General features: G+C 38.3%; 1 protein-coding gene across 1 annotated transcript in view; it reads right to left on the reverse strand.

Annotated features, from left to right (window-relative positions):
* VAT1L (vesicle amine transport 1 like) overlaps nucleotides 1–20,304 on the reverse strand; it is a 51,567-nt gene that overhangs the window by 21,542 nt on the left and 9,721 nt on the right. Inside the window, exons 4-7 of the mRNA XM_084533417.1 lie at nucleotides 8,895–9,037; nucleotides 7,858–7,961; nucleotides 6,554–6,609; nucleotides 4,731–4,925 (exon numbers count right to left, since the gene is read on the reverse strand). Of these exons, the coding sequence (XP_084389543.1) occupies nucleotides 4,731–4,925; nucleotides 6,554–6,609; nucleotides 7,858–7,961; nucleotides 8,895–9,037 (498 nt within the window). The remainder of the gene's footprint in view (nucleotides 1–4,730; nucleotides 4,926–6,553; nucleotides 6,610–7,857; nucleotides 7,962–8,894; nucleotides 9,038–20,304) is intronic.

Genomic DNA, 20,304 nt, shown 5'->3' on the forward strand with positions numbered 1-20,304 from the left:
TTGATTCCAATGATTTCAATCACAGCTGAGTGCCAAAGCATACCCCTAGACCTGAGCTACGGTTGTTGCATTACTATTTTCTACATAAGGAGTTACTGAAGACATTAGTACATTACCACTACAAACCAATGACACGGAGTAACATTCAGTGCCTTCTGCCAGGTACCAGCCTGATCTAGTAATATAATCAGAGTATTCTTTTTTTTTTTATTTTATAAAGACTAAGTAATCACCCCAATCCATAGGTTTCAGGCTTATCATCATTCTTACTGACCCTAAAGCCATGCAAGTCTTTGATAGCTTTATTACTGTATAAACAGCACACTCCTTTAAATCATTTCAGACAGGAGAATGCATTGAATCCTTTGGTACACAAAACCAGTCTGTAACAAAGATGTGTTTCCATAAGCTCGCCGTTCACCCATATGCACCAAAATAGCTCAGATCTGAAGACTTTCTGATACACTGAAAGAGTTGTTTTTCAAGCAGGTAGCCCAGTGTGAGGGAAAGGGGCCTATAGTAGGGAAGTAGGATAGTAGGAAAACATGGTGCCTATTTTGCACTGTCAATTTCATGACTTGCGGTTCATGTGCAAGAATTCGTGGCAGTTTTGTTTTACATATTATCAGTGCTACTTTTAAATGCTCTAAGTCACCTAGATGAAGTGCTTATACCTTCTATCTTTACAACCTGTTTTACCTTGAGTATGTATTTTCTTTTACAACCACAAAAACCAAACAAACAAAAAAACAACAACTGAGAAAACAGAATTTTAATAGAAAAGTGCAACACGTACATAGTTACTCAATATAACAGTTTTTATAAGAACCTTCTGTTTCCATTCTGCTTAATAATCTGGAATAATCTACTGCATAGAGCTGAAGACTCACAGACCCTCAGGAGAATGCTAATTCACAAATACACACTACAGTTTGATCAGAACAAAGAGGACTGACTAACTGCAAATTAAAGGCTAGATATGTAGTTACTGATAAAGAAACAACCGCAGATCTCAACAAGTATGCACTGAATACTAACTGTTTTAAACTCTGCTATTTCTAATGAAATGCAATCTTACCAGACAATCAACGTTTTACTACACAACAGTATTTTAAGTATGCACCATCTATAAATTATCAAGTCTTTAAACACTTGACCTTATAAAGAAATAGCTGCAAAACAGTAAGACTTCTCCACAGCAGCAGGTTTATTGTATGACTTTGTTCATCTCATGATGAGTAATTCCTGTTAGACTTCCATTAGAAAACATCAGTGGATTTTGTCACTGATTTTCTTAGATCTTTCTTGCATTAACATCATAAAATGGACCTAGTGGCCTAATTAACACTTTTCTTCATAGGGTTTCTGGATGTAAGTTTGAGATAAAAAAAAATTAACCTTTCTAGTCCAACACCAATAGTACAAATAGTGCAAATAGTTTTACTCCACAGGAGTAATCAGTACTCTAGAACCTGATCTCCCCTGCATCAGCAATAATCTGAAGCACAGAAGAATATTAACTCATCTCCCATTCCATCCAGAATGAGTTCTGTCCCACACTCCCTTCAGTCAATTGCTAAATTTATTTAAGCAGACTACACTGAAAAGGCATGGTAATCCTCATCCTGAAAAAAAAGGCCAGTGAAAGTAGGAGTCCTTTGATTGACCTGCATAGCTTTTGGATAGGGCCCTAAAACAGAAACACTGGAAGGGATCATATCCTAATTAGAATGATCCCACTGAACAACAATTTGCCTTCGTCAATGGCAGCAGTATCAAGCTAAATCTCAAACACCAACTTGAATATTAATTGGCAATCACCTAGTCATCACTTTGTGTACTCTACAACTTGATAGAGAAATGGGAATCTAATAACTTTCTCTATATATTTGTCTCTCTATATATTTATATATATATAGTAACTTTCTCTATATATTACTGCCACTTGAAACACATTAAAATGCAAAATCTCAATGCAATTACAATATTCTATAATCAGCACAATCTTATAAACTTAAATTGTGTAATCCTGCAGAAAGTATGTAGAAATAGATGCTGTTCAAGAAATTATACCAGGCCTTTACAGCAGTGAAATCTTTTTTCACCATTCATGGGGACCTATTAAAACAGTTGCAAACCTTCCTCTGACCGTTTTCATAAGGCCTAGAACATAAGGCTCTGAATTTTGGGCTTATCATACAGCAAGTTGTCCTGTGGCAACCAGCCTTAAGCAGCAAAGAGGAACACCGCTCCACATGTATCATCCTCTTCTAAAGACTGCAAAGATGCTTTTCAGCACTCATACACAGATGACCATTGCAACTGATACAGGACTGAAAAGATAGATGTTTGTATTGTAATATAGTTTTGAACAGAAAGCAGGTGTCTTCCATGTTGGCTTTAGAGAATCTGCATTCATTTGTGAATTTGCAGAAAGAAGGAATACATGAGAACAAACATGGATGCAGAATGAATAAAGAAGGTAAAGAGGCATGACAGAGATATGTCTTTCATATATAGATCGAAACTTTTAAGTATGTGAGGACATAAATAGGTAATTAATATTAAGTATTTGGAAAGGTGTCCCATGGTTAAGTCTCCTCTGAGATTTTTCCTTTAAATATTTTCATTTTTTATGTCACTTAAAGGATTCAAGCTTAACTCTGGGAGACAGTTTCTAGTCAGAGGACAAATGACTCTCCTGTGAGCCTTTGAAGATAGTGACATTCTGCCACAGAAAAATACTCAAATCATTCCTTTTCAAATGCCATGCAGGGAGTACACATTTCTGCCACTCTCTAGTCAAGCACAATTATTCTCAATGCTTGTGAGGGTCAGGAAATTTCCTCAGGAAACAGCAGTGGTAAAAATTGGTCATATTGATTTACTGTCTAATGAACAAGCCTGAAAGCGGTCAAATAAAAGTGGACAGTTCAAGAAAATCAGGCTTATTCAACAGGAAAAGAGAAACAACCAAATATCAAACTGAAGGGTAGGATGATATACAGCTATGGAGTTAAATAATACATAAATAAACAAACAGATCTTTCAAAACAGAACAAAAATATATACCAACCTTTCCTAAGTCTGGTTCCATTTAGTCCTCAGCTATGATAGCACATTTGTCTGTGCATCATATTATCTTTATTTTGATAGTTTGACCTAAGTTACTTCCATAGCACAAAAATACATCCCCAATATGATAATGCCCGGAATGAATAATAATTCAGTAATACTTTGCAATCAATTGAGGACACCTCTGGCACTGTTACATCCCTGAAGATACTAGCCAGTAATTTCCTTTGTAAATTGCCAGACAGCTCATGAAAAATGAGCGGGCGTGATAAATGAGTTGTAGTTTTGTAGACCGCACTCTTTAACAGATGTATTTACACATTTTGCAATCTAATGGTAGGAATGGTGCATGTTACTGCCAAATGTTAGATGAAATGTTATCAAACAAAAGTCTCCCAGAAAATTCCCATCGTGTTGACAATTAAGATTGGCCTGCCTCATATAATTTTTCACGTTTGAGCCCAAAATATCTTGATCAAGGACACCATTACTATTTTAATGATCTTTTTCTTACTAATTCCTGGAAAGTACCTGAACAAAAAAATAGTAGAATACCTATCTTCAGTATTGTGCCATTTAAACTTTTAGAACTCTTTGTAAGGATACCTAATATGTAAATAAAAGAACACATATAAAAAAAAATACATGTGACCACAGATCTATTTTATACTACTCTTCAAAGTGCTTTCCCTTTGACAGGGACAGAGCAACTTTGTCCGGCTGAGCTCTGAGCCAGCTGCTCTTCATCACAATATCTGATTTCTCTTAAGTAGTTAGACTTGCATTTGGTGATAATTACCAAACAGCTGAATGCCACTCCCATGCCATGGGCTGGTAAGGCCAAGGTGTTATTTACTTGCCATTAGCGACAGTGCAGACTCAAGCAGGCATTTTAGAGAAACAAGAGATTCCTTGAGGAAGACACAGATAAAGGCTTCCTGGTGAAAGTATCATTCCTTTCCACTTTGCTGGAGAGGAACAGAGTCCACATAGTGCTGGACCACCTGCATCTCCTGTACCACATGGAGATCCACGTTGGAGTACACCAGGGGCAGTACACCTATGGACTACATAGTGATAGGATCAAGTTACTTATGGTTCCTTCACCAGCATGACCTGAGGCAGCATGCACCTTCCTGCTGTAAAACCTGGCCCACGCATCTAGAAGCCCCAGTGAACCCTGGAATGCATCCTGCTCAAAGAACTGTCACAGGCTGTGGAGTCCCACCACACAGCCCAGGTATCTTACCTGCGTCCATCACAGCGGTGGTTCTTTAGTGCCACTTGAATAAGCAACAAGTTGGCCTCCAAACCCTGACCACAGGCCATTCAGAACTATAATACATTAACAATACTGTATTTTGTTAAATCTGATGATTACTGTTTCCTCATGGATGCATGCTAATACAAGCTGATGTGTTCAGTCAGACGCGGCCACTAGTTAGTCACAAGTTTCATGTACTTAGGAAACAGGAACAATTTTCTAAGATTGAAAAAAAAAAATAATATTTTTTTTTTTTTTAGTATTTTCAAGAATGTAACACAGAATACTTGAAACTCCAGAAATGTGTGAATAACTTTTTAGAACTAATTTTACATCTAAAAATGTGTATATTCAAAAAAATCAACATGCGGAAAGAAATTTTTGCTCCTACCTCTTCCAAAGCCCATAACGAATCAACCACAGGCTTGATCTTCTTATTGTTATATAGATTTAGGAGTTTGTCCATTACCCCCTTGATGAGGCCACCTCGATTCTGTTTGAAAAGTAGATTCAGCAGAGAAAATCCAGCAATGACTTTGTTCTCCTCGTACAGCTTGATAGGATTTACCTTCTCAACCTGCCACCACTGGAAAGGAATAAACAGCAGCAGGTTTAGAAAAACACTCTTCAAGAACTGTACTAAAAAGTTGACAAAGAAAACGGTCTATGCAGATATGATACATGACTCATCTGTCAGTTCTGAAGTAACAGCCAAGAGAAGCAGTGAGGATTTATTTAACAGGCAAAAAAGCAGACAGCTGCTGACTGACATGCAGAAATAAAACACATTTTTGTTGTCAGGTTGTAGGACTTGGTGCTGGAAATCAAGGATCTGGAACTTCCTTCTTAGATCTCCTGTCCTCCTTTGTTATTTCACGAGAGCCAAGCTAGTTTCCCTAACCTTTGCAAGCAGCTGTTGACTATTCTCAAAAGTAAGCCATGCACTGCTAGCTTCCATTTGCTTTTTATCCATTATCACGTTTGCCATTTTTAAGCATAATAGATAAGAAAATAATTTTATCTCATTTAAGCCCAAGAGCCTGGTATTCTGTTTTCTAGCAAAGTTGGTGCATTTGAATGCATCAAGTTTGATTACTGTTTCAATATAATTTTGATGAGTTAGTTTTGTCGTACTAATTATATAAATATAGAAACTACTTATACTTTATACAAAATGTTATGTATATGAAATTCATTTTACTGACATTTATTTACTCAATAAATACCATTACTACCTGAAAATTTCAGCTGAAATCTATTTCCTTGGGCCAAGCTACCCTACAAATTATACACATCTGGATATGTTTATATAAATAATAAAAAGGCTGAGTAGTGAAGATTATCTTGATTTCATTCTCAAAGGTGTGACAATAACAAAGATTGTGCCACTGTAACTATTAAGAAAATGCAGGAAGCAAAAAATATACACACTTTTTCTAGAGTCTTTGATTTATCTTGTTTTCAATTACATAGACACTTTTGAAGTTAATTTCTCCTGGGAGGGGGTTGTTGCTGGAAGCTGTAAATGAGCTCTTGGCAGAAAGATTATATGATAGATATTCAGCAAAGACGTCTCCCTCTGATTTTCCAACCTGAAGGAATTTCTTTCGTACCTGGTTATTTCTCTCTACCAGTTTATTTGATATATTTGTCACTGTTAACAGTTTCTAGAATTTCTGAGCAGATTTTTTTTCAATAAGCTGAAGAACAATTCTTTGAAATTTGTGTTTGTTGACATCGTCAGCTAGAAAACAAGTGTAACATCACCATCTCTTTCATGTCACTTGAACAAGGAGAACTGAAAATTGCATTTCTTTACAGAACTAACTTTTGAAAAGTTGGAAATGACTGGCAAGCCCAGTCGTAAGAGATATATCTCCTTTAATTCACTGCAGTGTTTTCAGAAACGAGGAACATGCAGGGTACAGTTGTCCATATCCATGGATATGATATTCTGCCGTAAGTGAAAAAACAATGCAGTCTAGCTAAGCTTAGCTGTGATAGGAGATACGTCTGATAGCTAACAATTTAAATGTGCACTGCACACAGCTCCAATTCCTGTCTAGCTGTCATATCAGAATAAAACATGTCAGACCACATTGCAGTCATAAAACTTTTTAGCAATATCAGAAGTAACAACTTAATGGAGATGAAGTTCAGAAAAGACTGAAGTCAGAGGAAAGTAGAGCAGAATCACAGCACTAGAACACTTACTGATTTTGCAAAACTGAAGAAGCTTTTTGTCTCCCCAGTAACCATGTTAGATGAACCTGTAAAAGATGAGTACATAGACACACAAGTTAATACATGCTGACAAGCAGACCATTTATTATAGGTAGAATTGTTTCTATTCCAAGAAACTGTTTCCATTTGCAAGAAAAAAAAATTCTCCCCAGGTTGACAAGGGATTAGTAGATGTCCTTTTAATAAGTAACAAAGAGGCCAAGGGACAGAACCCTGCAAGTTAATAGATATTGTGGGATGAGAAAAACATAAACTATTAAATCTTTCAAAAGCAAGAACCGTTTCAGTGCTACTAGGCATTCTGACACCAAATCTCTTCTATAGCTATCCATTTATTTCCAGTAAAATGCCATTAGTCTCAGACAAATATATAGCACTGGTCACCATACAGATGTCCTGTCTTTCATCAACAGATACAGTTATCTATCAAAGGCCTGACTACCATGTGTGAATATACATACATCGTACATTTTAACCTGCTAACAAATACAATGGCAATTCACTGGCAGGGATTTCATTATAAACAGGCAGCTTGTACAGTCCAAGCAGATATTTGAGTCACAACATATTCTTTGTTACTGCCACTAGACAGAAGTCCAGGGAAGCAGGTATGCTTATCAGTGATGCTATTGCATTTTCCACTACAATACGGATGTGTTCTTCATTTGCAGAACTGAGTGATCCCTTCAGCTGTCTCCTGCATACAGAAGCTTGGCTGACTGCGGTTCCATCAACAAACAACATGGCAACCTGGCAGAACTGCAGGGACAACACGTTTACTGGGTATGTGGAGCACTCAATGTACATGGTTAGAAATTTGTGAACAGAAACCTGGGCTTGAATTCCTCAAAGTCATGTTGAATAGAAACAATAGGTTTCATCCTGAAAGCTTCCACTAAGTTCTCCTCCCACAAAGAAGAATGTTAAGAGTTTCTTTGGCCACAGAGCAATTCCTATGATGTGAGGAATGAGAGATCCAAGTTTGTTCCTACATTTCTCTTGCATAATCTAACATTTAACAATATGAAACATACATTCATTTTCATTTGTTGGATTTATATTTTTATAGACTTTCTTTGTATTAGCTGTTGTTTCTCAATAATTTAGTCCATGCTTATCTTCACTAAAATCCTTTATTGGAAATGACTGAATTGATAAATTATCACATGGTAGCCACCCAGATACACATCCAGTTTTGGAAGGGGTGATTTTAAGAGATTCCAAGCACAACAAAGTTTTAGTTTTGAAATATGTACCTGGCTGTTTCCACTCACCATATAAAATGTAAGTCCCAAGTGGTTTAAGAAGACTGAGGCCTTTCCCAGTATTTTCTCCACACAGACAATCCAAAACGATATCTACTCCTTCTGTTGAGATTCTAAAAAGCAAGAAAGAAATCTCACTTTGCAATAGGAGACATTGCCATCATTCTGAGGAATGAAGAAGTTTGACAGGAAGTCTGTGAACTCTACTACCTTGGGGTGCCCCTTTGAAAAATTTCTTTGTTATGCCCAGTTAGATAACCCAGTATTTTGACAGATACAAGATGCAGGGAAAAACATTCTCCCTAAGCTATCTGACAAGCAAAACAAAAAAGACATTTTTTTTCCTAAGATCTTCTTATTAATTCCAATGTTTGGTACCTTTATCAACATCAGTATCTAAAAGACAGACTTGAAAACAAAGTATCTGAAAGCATGTAAATGGAAACAGAAGCACTCAGGACTTCAGAAGGCAACAGGATGATTCTAATCTGAATGCAAACAAACAAAATCTAAGGATGTGAAATCAAAACAGACATCACATCATCACATGCTGTGATATCAGTCCCTGGCAGAAGGCAAAAACACAAGCAGATGGAATCATACCAGAGAATTCCCCTAAAACCTGGATAACTTACAGATCTGCTGAAAACTTCTTACTCTGAATTGAGTACTCTTCTTATCCTGAATAGAGTACTGAATCTGAGCTACTACATATGCAGTTTAGATGCAGTGAAGTAGTCTTCTGTTAGCATATGTATTCTTTTTTACTGTATTTAGTTTGCTGACAGCAGACATCCAAGCATGAACATGGACAAACAAAGTTTATGTTGCTTATAAAGAAATACGGAGATGCTTGCTATTTTGTCTCCTGTAGTGCAGATCTGGACAGTTTTATAGTATCTTTATTTTACTTCAGCTCCTGAACTCAAAAATGTGATCTCTTCCCAAAAATATGATTGACCCAGTGTTTTTCATAGTATTATGCCAGTTGCTATGGGGAATATATATTTTGCCAGATACTACTTGCGGGGGGACGGAGAGATTACCTTTTTATTTCTTGCACATAGTCTGCATTTCTGTCAAACAGGTGAGTTACTGAGTCTTTGATTGCTTCATGTTTGAAAGATGAAGCTGTTCCAAAAACAGTAACGTTGGGAATAGTCGAGCAGAGCTGAGCAACAGCTTGACCCTGCAAGCACATCAGTATGTTAGTTCACTGACATGGAAATTGGTTGACAGACTTTGCAGTTACCAATTCACTCGTGACACAGCAAAATCCATCACCAAATATGTTCAAGCATTTCCCAAACTAATTTCTTACCAGTGCAAAGCAATTCAGTCATAGGAAAAATACACTTAAATCAAAAGGATATGCTGAAGACAAAGTAAGTGCAGGGATAAAATTAAATTAATCTATCAAAATTGCATTAGAAAAGAGTTCTCCTTGTTCTTTTAACAAAAGCAGCATAATTCAAGGGAAATGATATTAATTTACAAGGAACACCAAAAATGATAACTGAAAGAGCACATCAGAAATATTTCTCGCTTTCTCCTTTGCATTTTCCCCAAGGACTCATCAGTAACATCAACACCTCATACCTCAGCTGCTTCCACATGCAATTCTAACCTCCTCTGTTCACAGGAAGGCCTCACAGCACCTTATTCCAGAACAAAATTTCTGGCAGATAATGTAAAAAGTACTTGATTCTGCTGGTATTTAGATACAGCTTTTATTGTTCGGGTTTTTGTGGTCATAATACAGCAGGTCTAGTCGAGTCAGTCCCAGTGCACCATATACCGTTTCTCAGTGATCACATTTTCTTATAGTTGCAGTAGGAGAGAGCAATTTGGTGTGACAAATACTGCATAGTAAAGCAAATCTGTTTTACCTCGTATTAATAACAAAAATTACTACTGATGATTCAGAATGCAGGAATAGCCATGAGTCACACTAACAGGTTCATTTAGGCCAATGCCCCATCTTCAAAAGTAATCCATTAGTGAAGGGGAGCAAATGGCCTAAAGCATGAACAGGGAAGTAGTTCTAGTACATATGCTCTCAGCTTCCCCAGCGTCCACATTGTGAGCCTGTTCTTTTCTATCCTGAGCTTGTAATAAGTTCCTGCAGTATATAACATGTACATTTCATGTCATGTTTTTAATTTCTGGGCTTTGAAACAGAACTGTTCCTTTCTAATGCCAAGAAGAAAATTACAATACTGAAAAAGAGAAGTCTTCTTGCTCCATGACAGGCAGGCCTGACTTCCTCCCATCTACACAAACATATATGCATCCATTGACACACACTGGTATCACATTGCTATAACTACCCCTAAATTAGAGCAACTGGAACAAGAGCAGAAGCTTGTCAGGCTAGAAAAGGAAGCACACAAAGTATTTGTATCAATGCTAGCTTTTGCTCTGCTTCATACAGGTGTTCTCCCAAACTCATGCAGGTGTCCCTTAGAATTCCAACTGATGTGGGTCAAATTCTGATGAAAGCATATTTGCAGGGCTAGGCACGGAGTCAGAGAAAGGATTCTGTCTTCATGGCACACTCTTCCAGCCTGTGGTTTTCACAAGAGACAGATAACGCTGAGATGCCTCTCTCTTCCTCAAAGCAAAAGTCCATTATCAATTGTAATCTTGCAAGCCCTCTGCATGCAGACAGATATCTGATGGAACCCAACAAGGGCAGTGTGCTCCTGTGAGCTTGCTGGATCCAGGCTGCTCAAGACCCTTCACAGATTGCCACGTGGCCTCTGCGGCAACCTCCCAAAAGATGGAAGACTGCGTCTGGGCAAAAATCCAGCAAGGTCAATCAGATGCCATGTCAGTGTCTAAAAAGGATTTGGGGCACTGCAGGATTTGTGCCTTCAAATGTCTGTAGTTGGCCTCTCCAACTTCAGTCCCCAGAAAAATTTAACTTCTAAATTATAACCTGTAACTTCACGAGGCTGAGAGAATGGAAGTGCTGCTTTAAACACTGAGTCATCTGGATTTCAAAAAAGATCCTAACAGGTCATATCTTCCACCTTTTTTATTATTATTATTATTTTACTCTTAGTACACTAACAAACAGAATATAGACCTCTGGTAGCCAAATTCTGCCTCTCATTGCAACCACATTATTCCACTGGAGCTATAGTTTACGTGGATATGCTCAGAAGCAAGAAATGGCACAGTGATTCTGAAAATAATGTCTGACTAAATTTAGCAGATTCTTACTTATATTTACAGCTAAAAGATTGCCATTTGTAAACTGTATGCATGACCAGTAAAATCATCCATGGATAAACACATTTCAGTTCATTCCAACCAGAAACCCTGATTATTAGTATGTAAATACCAGTAATCAGTGCTTGGCTTTCATTTACAGTAGAATAATTGGATAATCCTGCATACCCTGGGGGTCTTGGCATCTTCCCATATAATGCTGAATGTAATTGCTAGTGACAGTCATCTAAGTTGAACATCTCAAGAGGACAGCAGTATTATTTTTATATGGTGGCATCCAGGAGTTTCAAATTGTTTTCCTACTGGGTTAGTCAGTAAACAGCTGAACAGCAAGGCACAGTTCTGGGATCTTGGGCAGGTACCAAGAGACAAAGAGAAGGGAGCAAGAGAAGGGATGCGCTGTAATTCTTCCTTTACAAGTGAGAAATGGAAATAGCACAGCAAATTGAACAACATGTCCAGTAGCTCTGAGAAACTTACAGCAGGACCCAGATCTGAATGTTGATTTGTAGCACGATAATCCAATACCAAACATAAATGACCTTTTCTTTTTAAAATCATCCACTATTTTCTTGGATTGGAATCCTTAATCTATTAGAAATCATAGGCAAATCTCTTCCTGAGGGGCCTCATCTCGCAAGATATAATATCTTCTAGGAGCAGAAAAGGTTTCACTCTTCTCATGCTTCATTTCTCTATTACTTATCGTCTTAGTCTAAAGCCTCCAAAAATATTGTAACATAAAATTGCAAGAAAAAATAATCTGACTTTTGTATCTATCCTTTTCTCAGCCATTTTCACTAGCAATCCCCTTCTCATTTTCTGTCTCTTCCAGAAAACCACTACCCACAGTAATTTAGATAAATCAGTATTTTATAATGTATGCTAGTGGAGTGAAATTCTGACATTATTGATCTATTCTCTAATTAGTTTTCTGCATTTTCAATCTAACTCAGGAAGACAAGGGATAATGAATGTATCCTGAATCAAAAACAGTTCATGTTTAAAAGGTCAAATATTAGAGCAGAAAACGTGTTGTTTTTCATCCTGCAGAAGATGATTAACATTTAACTAAATGACTGTCAAATAAATAGGAGAAATGCACAAAAAAAAACAACACCTATTTTCTTCTTGACTCAAACTGGCTAGTTCACCCCCCACAGAGACAAGATTATCTAAAACCCCAGGTCAGAATACTTTCTGTGGATATTTAAAGCCTAAAACTGATTCATATGACCAGTATTTTTATAATTGGATGAACAAGATCACTGAAGTATTTTGAGGCAATTCCATGAAACATTCTTCTACAGGTTTCTGAAGATCTTAACCTGACACTGGTTTGTACTTATTTTAGTGCAAAGTGGTCCTAATATTTGTATTTCAAAAATCTAGGAATAAAGGCTGGTATTGGGCTTAGAATGCCTTCCTCCCCAAAGCAGGAGAACTGAACTCAACCTATGAACTCAAATGTTTCACTAATTTCCGTGGAATTCAACTAAGCTCCAAAAAAGCACTGTGGCTATGCAAGTCGCTCTTAAATCTCTTTTCTAATCCCTCAAGTCATTTAGCTACTTTTGGATTAGTACCTTTTGTTTAAAGGGCTATACACATTAGTTGTAAGTACGTAGGGTCCCAGTGCTCACAGTGCCCATGGTTCACAAATGAAATATGCACACGGAGTTCTGCAGCTGGAAGGAGGAACAGTCCTTTCCCAGGGCCATGGAGGAGCAGGTGAGATCTCCATGCTGACTCCAGGCCCGCTGCACACTCTCACCCTGACCTCAGGGACACACAAGTACTGTCCTCTCCTTTGGATTCCTAAAAACTGCTTTGTGGTAGAAAAATAAAAGAAGGTTTTCTGTCTTCTCCCTGCCCCAACAAAACCACATCATCTCTGTTACCCTTCAGCTTTCACCCAGACAGAGAAGCAGGCACCATGCTATCAGAAATAGTATATGAATTCCAAAACCTTCTGAGTGGGTGTCTAAATAGACAGGCATTGTTTAAAACACAAAAAATAAAGCTTTTCACACATCTGATTTTTTACACATGATGTAAATTTCCACATATAAATACTACCTAGATGCTTCCTGCACCTGGGAAAATTCATAAATGGAAAAAAAAATTCTCACTTGAACGCTTAACTTTACTTTTAATAGGATTTAACAGTCTTTGAATAAACCGCTTGATTGCTTCACTGAAGTGATAGACATGGTTACAAAATATTTCCTTAAAATTGAATTAATCTGCTTTAACATCTATCTGTACACACACAGACACACACACACTTATGCTGCTTATCTTGCAGAACTCCACACAGTGTGTCCTCAAAGAGATGCATAACTTGGATTGCAGCGTTCTGTGGAAATGAAGCATGTCTCCTAACATTGGATTTGACACGGGAGTCTTGCATCTCTCTAGCTTCAAAGTCTGTTTGATTGATTCCTTTTCAAGGGATCCTGTCTCTTTATAAAGCCAGTATGTTTAACCTAATCCAAACATGTAATTATTATAGAATCTATTATAAATGGATACACTGCTATCTGTTTTAGTTCCAATAGAAAGATTGAAATTTCTTTGCATTCCTTTGCTATAAAACACAACTTTAAACCTGCAGGATTGGAAACTTCTCATACTGAGATAATCACATAAAAGAAGGGAAAAATAGATTAAAAAAAAATAAAAATTAAACATTGTGTTCTGTTTACTTAAACAATTCAAAAGTAAAAACTACCGTCATGGACATTGAAAAGTCAACATGAAAAGCATGAACAGAAGAAAACATACTAATATAATCATCTTATTAATACTAACTTAACACTGGTTGAAGTATAAATAAAACTGTAAGTTACTGACTTTTGGAAAGGGTCTGACCTAAAGTCACAGCCCAGACGTAGGTCTGGTGGCCCAGCTGCATACTGCACTCACAGTTCAGTATTCTTTCATGAAAGCACCCTTTCTGCTTATTATATTTTGCTGTTATAAACACTGAGCTCAACCTCATAGCAGAAGAGAACAAACCATCTAAAAGATACCACCCAGCAAAACGGCATCTGTGAGAACCAATAGCATCACTAAGAAATGATTGTTTCCAGGTGTATTTGTGCAGCCCAGAGGTGCTACAGTATTTTCAAAAATAATTCATACTTATTCTTGCACAAGAAACCTGTCTGGTACTGAATGTGAGCAGAATGCATGCTTCCAAAGTGCTTTGATGCCACATAACCGTATTTGAAGGTGGTACAAAGTACACAAGCATAGTAAGAAAACTGCAAGAGAAGACATCTACTGGCATCAAGGAAAATGTTTCTGTGGTGTTTGGAAAAGTCAGCTGCACTTCCTGAAGGTGTTATTTTTCCAATTATAGCAGAGGAAATTGGAAACCAAACACTCAGGTGAACATTGCAGAGTGGACAAGCTGAACAAGCATTAGGGCAGCATCTGTTACACTCAGTGCACCACAGTAAGTTTTGGAGGAGAGGGAATGGGAAAGAGTCACCGTGACATAACGACCTCTTTTTACTCTCAGACTCTCTTATTTTCTGCAACTATCACCAGGGGATGTTTTTTCCTCCCTCCCTTGAAAAATGTGAAGTTGGGGTGCAACCAAGCCTCGCAGCTGGATCTTCATCTGGTATAAACCCGCTGCACTTAAGGGGAGCTACGAGAGCGTACGGCAGCCAAGATTCTTGCCCAGAGCACATAAACTCTATCCTAAAAGCTGAACAGCCAAGGAAGAGTTAAGCACTGCCTGTGTGTGACATGACTCAGCAGGGGACTCAGGGAAAGGACATGTCCTCTGGGGAGTGCAGGGCTGTGAGAGGCAAAAAGAAAGGCCTTCAGGGACTGCAGGCTGCTTTGGTCAGGGAAATTGCTTTTTGTGTATGACTCACCAAGCTTTTGTGTTTGATTAACAGATTATGCTCTGAGGCAGTGTCTGGAAATAGACTCAGGCATGGCACTGGGACTTTCCCGGGATGCTGAGGGAGCACATCCATGCTTTAGAGGCATTCACATGGCACAGTGCAGCACAATGTAGAGGTGCCCTGTCTGGCTTTAAACGAGATAGCTTGGATACTGAATGCAGCCTAGCCTTGGTTACACACAGCTCTGTGTGAGCTGATTTATTCTCTTTCTTGTCTGAAGGAGATGAAATAGGAGAAAAGCACTTAGGGTGTATTCATCAAATGCAGAGTGGCTATGAACTGCTAATATGAAAATAGCAAGTGCAGTCCTGGGAAGTACTGGGTAAAGGTTTTAGCAGATCGGAAAGTGGTAATACCATTGTACAGTATGCTGGCCAGGACCATCAGAAGAGTGGAGTAAATCCCAATTATGCACATTCAAGAAGAACTGACTCAAATACAAGTCATGAGTGCTACTTAATGTACTCCTACCTGCTATGTGCAGACAGACCTAAGTTCAATCAGCCCATACAATGTTTAAAAGGATCAGGGATGCTGAGAGACCTATTTTAGAAGACAAGACTGGCTTTCATACTGGCCTACTGCTGCTTTGCAGCCAACCAGCTCAAAGCCCAGGAAATAAGTATGCATCTGCATGGACCAGCGTATGTAGGATGACCAACGAAACAGACATTGTAGCTTTTGGAAAAGGAATATGAACAAGCAAGGCTGCTTTCAACCTGAAAAATATCAGCCAAGGAAATATTTAATTCTGAGCATCTTTCTAACCACGTACAAATATACATACTACCAAAGAGATCTGAAGGAACTGTCCCAAGATGAGAGAAAAGCTAATTAAAAAAAAAGGGGACAACAGAAGATAACACAGATACATTAGCTGGCTACAAATCAAGTCTGGAAATTGAGAAAGACTTATCCGCAAGCAAGACAGAGGAGAAACAATTTGAAGGGATAAATGCAGAGCTATTTTTTTAAAGAAGAAATCTAATAATTCTTTTGAAGGGGTTCCTGTGATAGCATGTGACCAGATTTACTAAGGAGTGCCAGTTCTTTGTCAGATAAATATCACTACTTTGGTGATTCAGTTTGGAACACATCCTCAAATATTTGCAATTTATGCAGGGTAGAAGCAATAAAAATGAGGGTTCCTGCCAAGCAGTAACCAATCCTGCCAGGATGACCTAAATCTGTTGCCAAGTCAGATTTATTCTTCAAATTCAAACATGAGAGCTTTAATCTGTAACTTACTCGCACCTCCTCTGCTGCTGAGCATGAAAGGGAAGGTCAGATCAGAGCTTCAGGACAGCAGTCAATGCTTCTGTCTTTAACGCAGCTTAGTTCTAGTGAGACTGAAATGCTAAAGAATTGGCTAATAATTCTGCCTTGCATCTGAGAAGTTAAGTGATGAGATTGAGGTGTTCACACGGTTTTGATAAATGACCAAAGTTTTGTGTTCCAGATAGCCAGAACAAGCAGTATATAAAAAACAAACAAATAAGCAAATGGGCATAATGGCAGTCTCTAACAGATCTAAATCCCTGAAAGAATTCACTTTCCAGGTAGATGTCATAGATTGTATTTATTATAGCTAGAAGATCATAAGGGTGTTGTTTTTTTTTTGCTTCATTTTGATTTTTAATACATCAGTCCTGTCTTTATACTAATTCAATTAATCCAGGATGCAGTTCACAAGTTTATGTAGTTGTTCTTAAAATTACTAATGTAATCTCATACAAGCCTGTGCTATGGCTTGCACTGACTTACACAGTCTTCATTTTAGAGAACTAATTGCTTCATATAGCAGATCAGTCCCAGTGGGGTGCATGCTAATGCTCAGTTTTCTCAGCCTATTTCTCAGCCTATTTTCCTCAGATGCCATTTGGCTTCACTCTAAAAAAAGACAATTGAGTGTATTTGTGAAGGGAGCTATTCTACTATAGTCTGATGGCCATTTCAAACATTAATTACAGAGTTTTACAGTTAAGATAAGCTAGTTTCTCAACTGGATGTATACAAGAACATATAGGTTACTGTAGAAAAAACTCATATTTTTGAGTATTAATTTTTATGTGAGTATAACAGGAAGTTTTTGAAGTTCAGTGTTAGCTGACCTTCTCCATATTTTAGCAATCAGTTCAGAAGGGCACTTACACTAGCTTTAAGCATTTAAATTCTATACATACAATACAATTATATCTCTTGTTAATTATCGAATTTCCCTACTAATCAATATAATGGTCTGCTTAAACAGAAGTGTTAAGTGTCCTGCCAGGCAGAGGCCTGAAAGACACCATATGACCAGCCTTGTCCTTGTTAGATCTTGATCTGTAATATTAGAGCAATGATAACAGAATGATTTGCAAGATTTCTCATTTACATCTGATCAGACATGAGCCTATACCACACTTTCCCAGAAGGCCCCTAAAATTTCTACTTCACTGTCCTGGCTGGCAGCTGAGAGTCAGCCTCTCTTAACCTCCCCTACCTCAAGAGGGAAAAAGAGGAAAAACAAACAAACCCCCCAAAGCAGCCCCCATTGCAAACAATCAAAGTCAACAAACTGACCCTAGGAAACAAAAGCAAACACAATCTCTCCTTTCAAGCCCCCTTTCTAAGCACTGCAGCGGGGGGTCTTTCTCTTTAGAGAAGTTACAGTGGATGGCTACATCATGCATTGCCAGAGGCAGAGCTTGTGACTGTCCACATTTCTTCTCCTAGTTCACAGAGGCAAGGTTCTTCCCTGCAACTATACAAGTTTCCTGCCATGAGCAGAGAAGATCATATGATGCCCTGACCTTTTAGATGAGCAGGAGGCAGGGAGGGTATTGATCTGGTATATGGAACAGGATTCAAGTCTCTGTAACTGAAAAAAAGAGGCATGTGCGAGTTGTTTTTTTTTTTCAGTATCAGTTATCTTGGTGTGTTTTGTTTTGTTTTTTTTCTCTGCATCATCTTCTGATGTCCCCTGGAACATCTGGAAATAGGTACACTGCCTTATTGAAAACATCCTGTCAGATATTAAATGATACCATCCCATACAAAACATACCCCAGGCACAGATGTGAAGGCAATTGCTTTAGTTTCCTCACTACATCTACATCCAGAAATACATCTACAACCAGAAATACGGCACATAAATAAACTGAGGCAATACATAAGTAAAGGTTGTTGAGAATTTTCCCCGATTCAGTTTTTTTTTAAAATCGCTGCAGAATTCTCCTAAAGAGGACTGGAGAGCCAGAACAAAGAAGCTCACAAGTATTTTTGAAGCAACAAGTTCTTTTTTGTAAACTGCATGAAATGGCTAAAATAATGATCTTGTATAACGAGAAGGAACAATTACAAACTTCTAGTCCCACAGGGAGCCTATTGTCTCATTAAAGTATTCTGGAATTTCTATGGCATTTAGAAACAAACTGGACAGGTTTTCCACTTGCTGAAAATGTTAATGGGCCTTGTATCTATTAAAGCAACAGCACAAAAAAATCTCTTCACATAGTGAAGTTTGTGTTGAAAACTGAATTGCAGGTTTTCTGTTTTATTAGCAAAACACTTTGTGAAAATAATTTGTTCGATCGAGGTTGTTACATTTTTCAAGGGATTAATGGACAGAGTATTAGAGAGGTTTAAGGAGGAATACAGACGTGTCCTCTGAAATCTTTGTCTAGTTAGTACAAGAGGGAAAAAAATAATCTCCAGAGTGAGAGCTTACCTGTAAGACCTATCAAGCACTGGGAAAAGCATTTCCTTTCCAGTTCCAGTAACACCTGCTCCCTTACAAAGAACAGACTTACAAAGAACACCCTTACAAAGAACAGACTGCACAAGGTACTCTTCCCCCATGCCACAGGGATCAGCGCCCTGTCTTGTAGGCTAGTCAGCCCCAGCTCCATCTTACGTGCAGTCCTCCCCAGGTCACACACAGACCTACACCAGCTATTGCCCAGTTTCTTCCCAGATCGCTGGACTTTCCTCTGGAAACACTGTTTTATTTAATTACTTAACAGGGAAAAGATATGTTTTTCCCTGTTCTGCTGGCAGCCAGACACAACCTGTCCCTCCTTCAGCTGCTCTGAGAGGAGGCAGCCACAGCAGAGGACTAGTGGAAAGATGCCGTTGGGTGTCTGACAGCGAGGGAGGCAGCAGTACCTTACAGAACAGCCCAGCAGAGGGTTTGGACACTAGTGAGGAAGACTGTGTGAGTTCATAGTGTTAACAGTGCTTAAATAAGAGGAGAAGGAAATAATTAAAGGTGAGCAATGTTTAAAAAAATGGAGAGAAAGGAAGAAAAAGGAAGAAAGAAAGAAGGTAGCAAGAACATTTTATCCTCACAGGGACAAGGAGTTCATTTTCTCTGAAGACGTGCATATGCACAGGGTGTCTTGCTAACTCCATACACTCAGCCTGGGTCCATATAGTGTCAGCTGGGCTGACAACCCTTCAGGTAAACACAGAGTCTTAGAATATCCTGAATGTGTGGCCTCATGTTGCTTTAACAGTCCTGAATTCCACATGAAAAGATTTAATATTACAGAACAATAAAGTCAGCCATAATGCTGTAGGTTGTACTGTGCCGAACCATAATAAGATTATAAATTCCATTCAGTTACAGAAGTATTCCAAGAGGACCATTTACTGCAAGTAGGATTATTGTTAGCTAAAAACATTTCATGTAGGGAACTGGTGAATTTTTTTCTTTGATAACAGCTTTCATTTATATGAGAACCTGAAAGAAGGTCAAAGGGCACAGAATTAGGCTAAGGTGTTTGGGGCTGCCTACCAGCTTTAAGTAGACAACAGAATATTAATTTAGCATACATAAGGCATAACAGGAAAACAGAAGAGGTGCTCCGATTTAGAAGGCTGAGATCTGCTAATGTTCTCGGTCATAAAATCAGTCTTATGGAAGAGGACTGTGCAATTTCAAGTGTAAACATACTCCCCTATTGGTATCTTAATATTTTGTACCAGCTTACTTATTTTCCAAAAGAGAGATTTTTTTCCCAAAGAGATAGTTCAAGCAACTGGTAACACTAAGTGCTCGCTTATGGTTTCCTTGTGTGGCCTGGTATTCCACCCAATTCATCCAGCTGTTCCTTCACCCATGCAATGCAACGCCTCTTTACTGATGATCCAACCCATGGCATGCAGCAGCCACCACTGACTCAAATTCTGTATTTGTATGCTATTTTCCTCAGCTTTGGGATGATAGTATTTTTCACTGCTTTCAATCCCTCCGCAACAAAGGAAAAAAAATACAGTGCCATTTACAGGGAAAACATCACACGTGCAC

Source organism: Aythya ferina (genome assembly GCF_964211825.1).
Source record: "Aythya ferina genome assembly, chromosome: 12".
Lineage (NCBI taxonomy): Eukaryota > Metazoa > Chordata > Aves > Anseriformes > Anatidae > Aythya > Aythya ferina.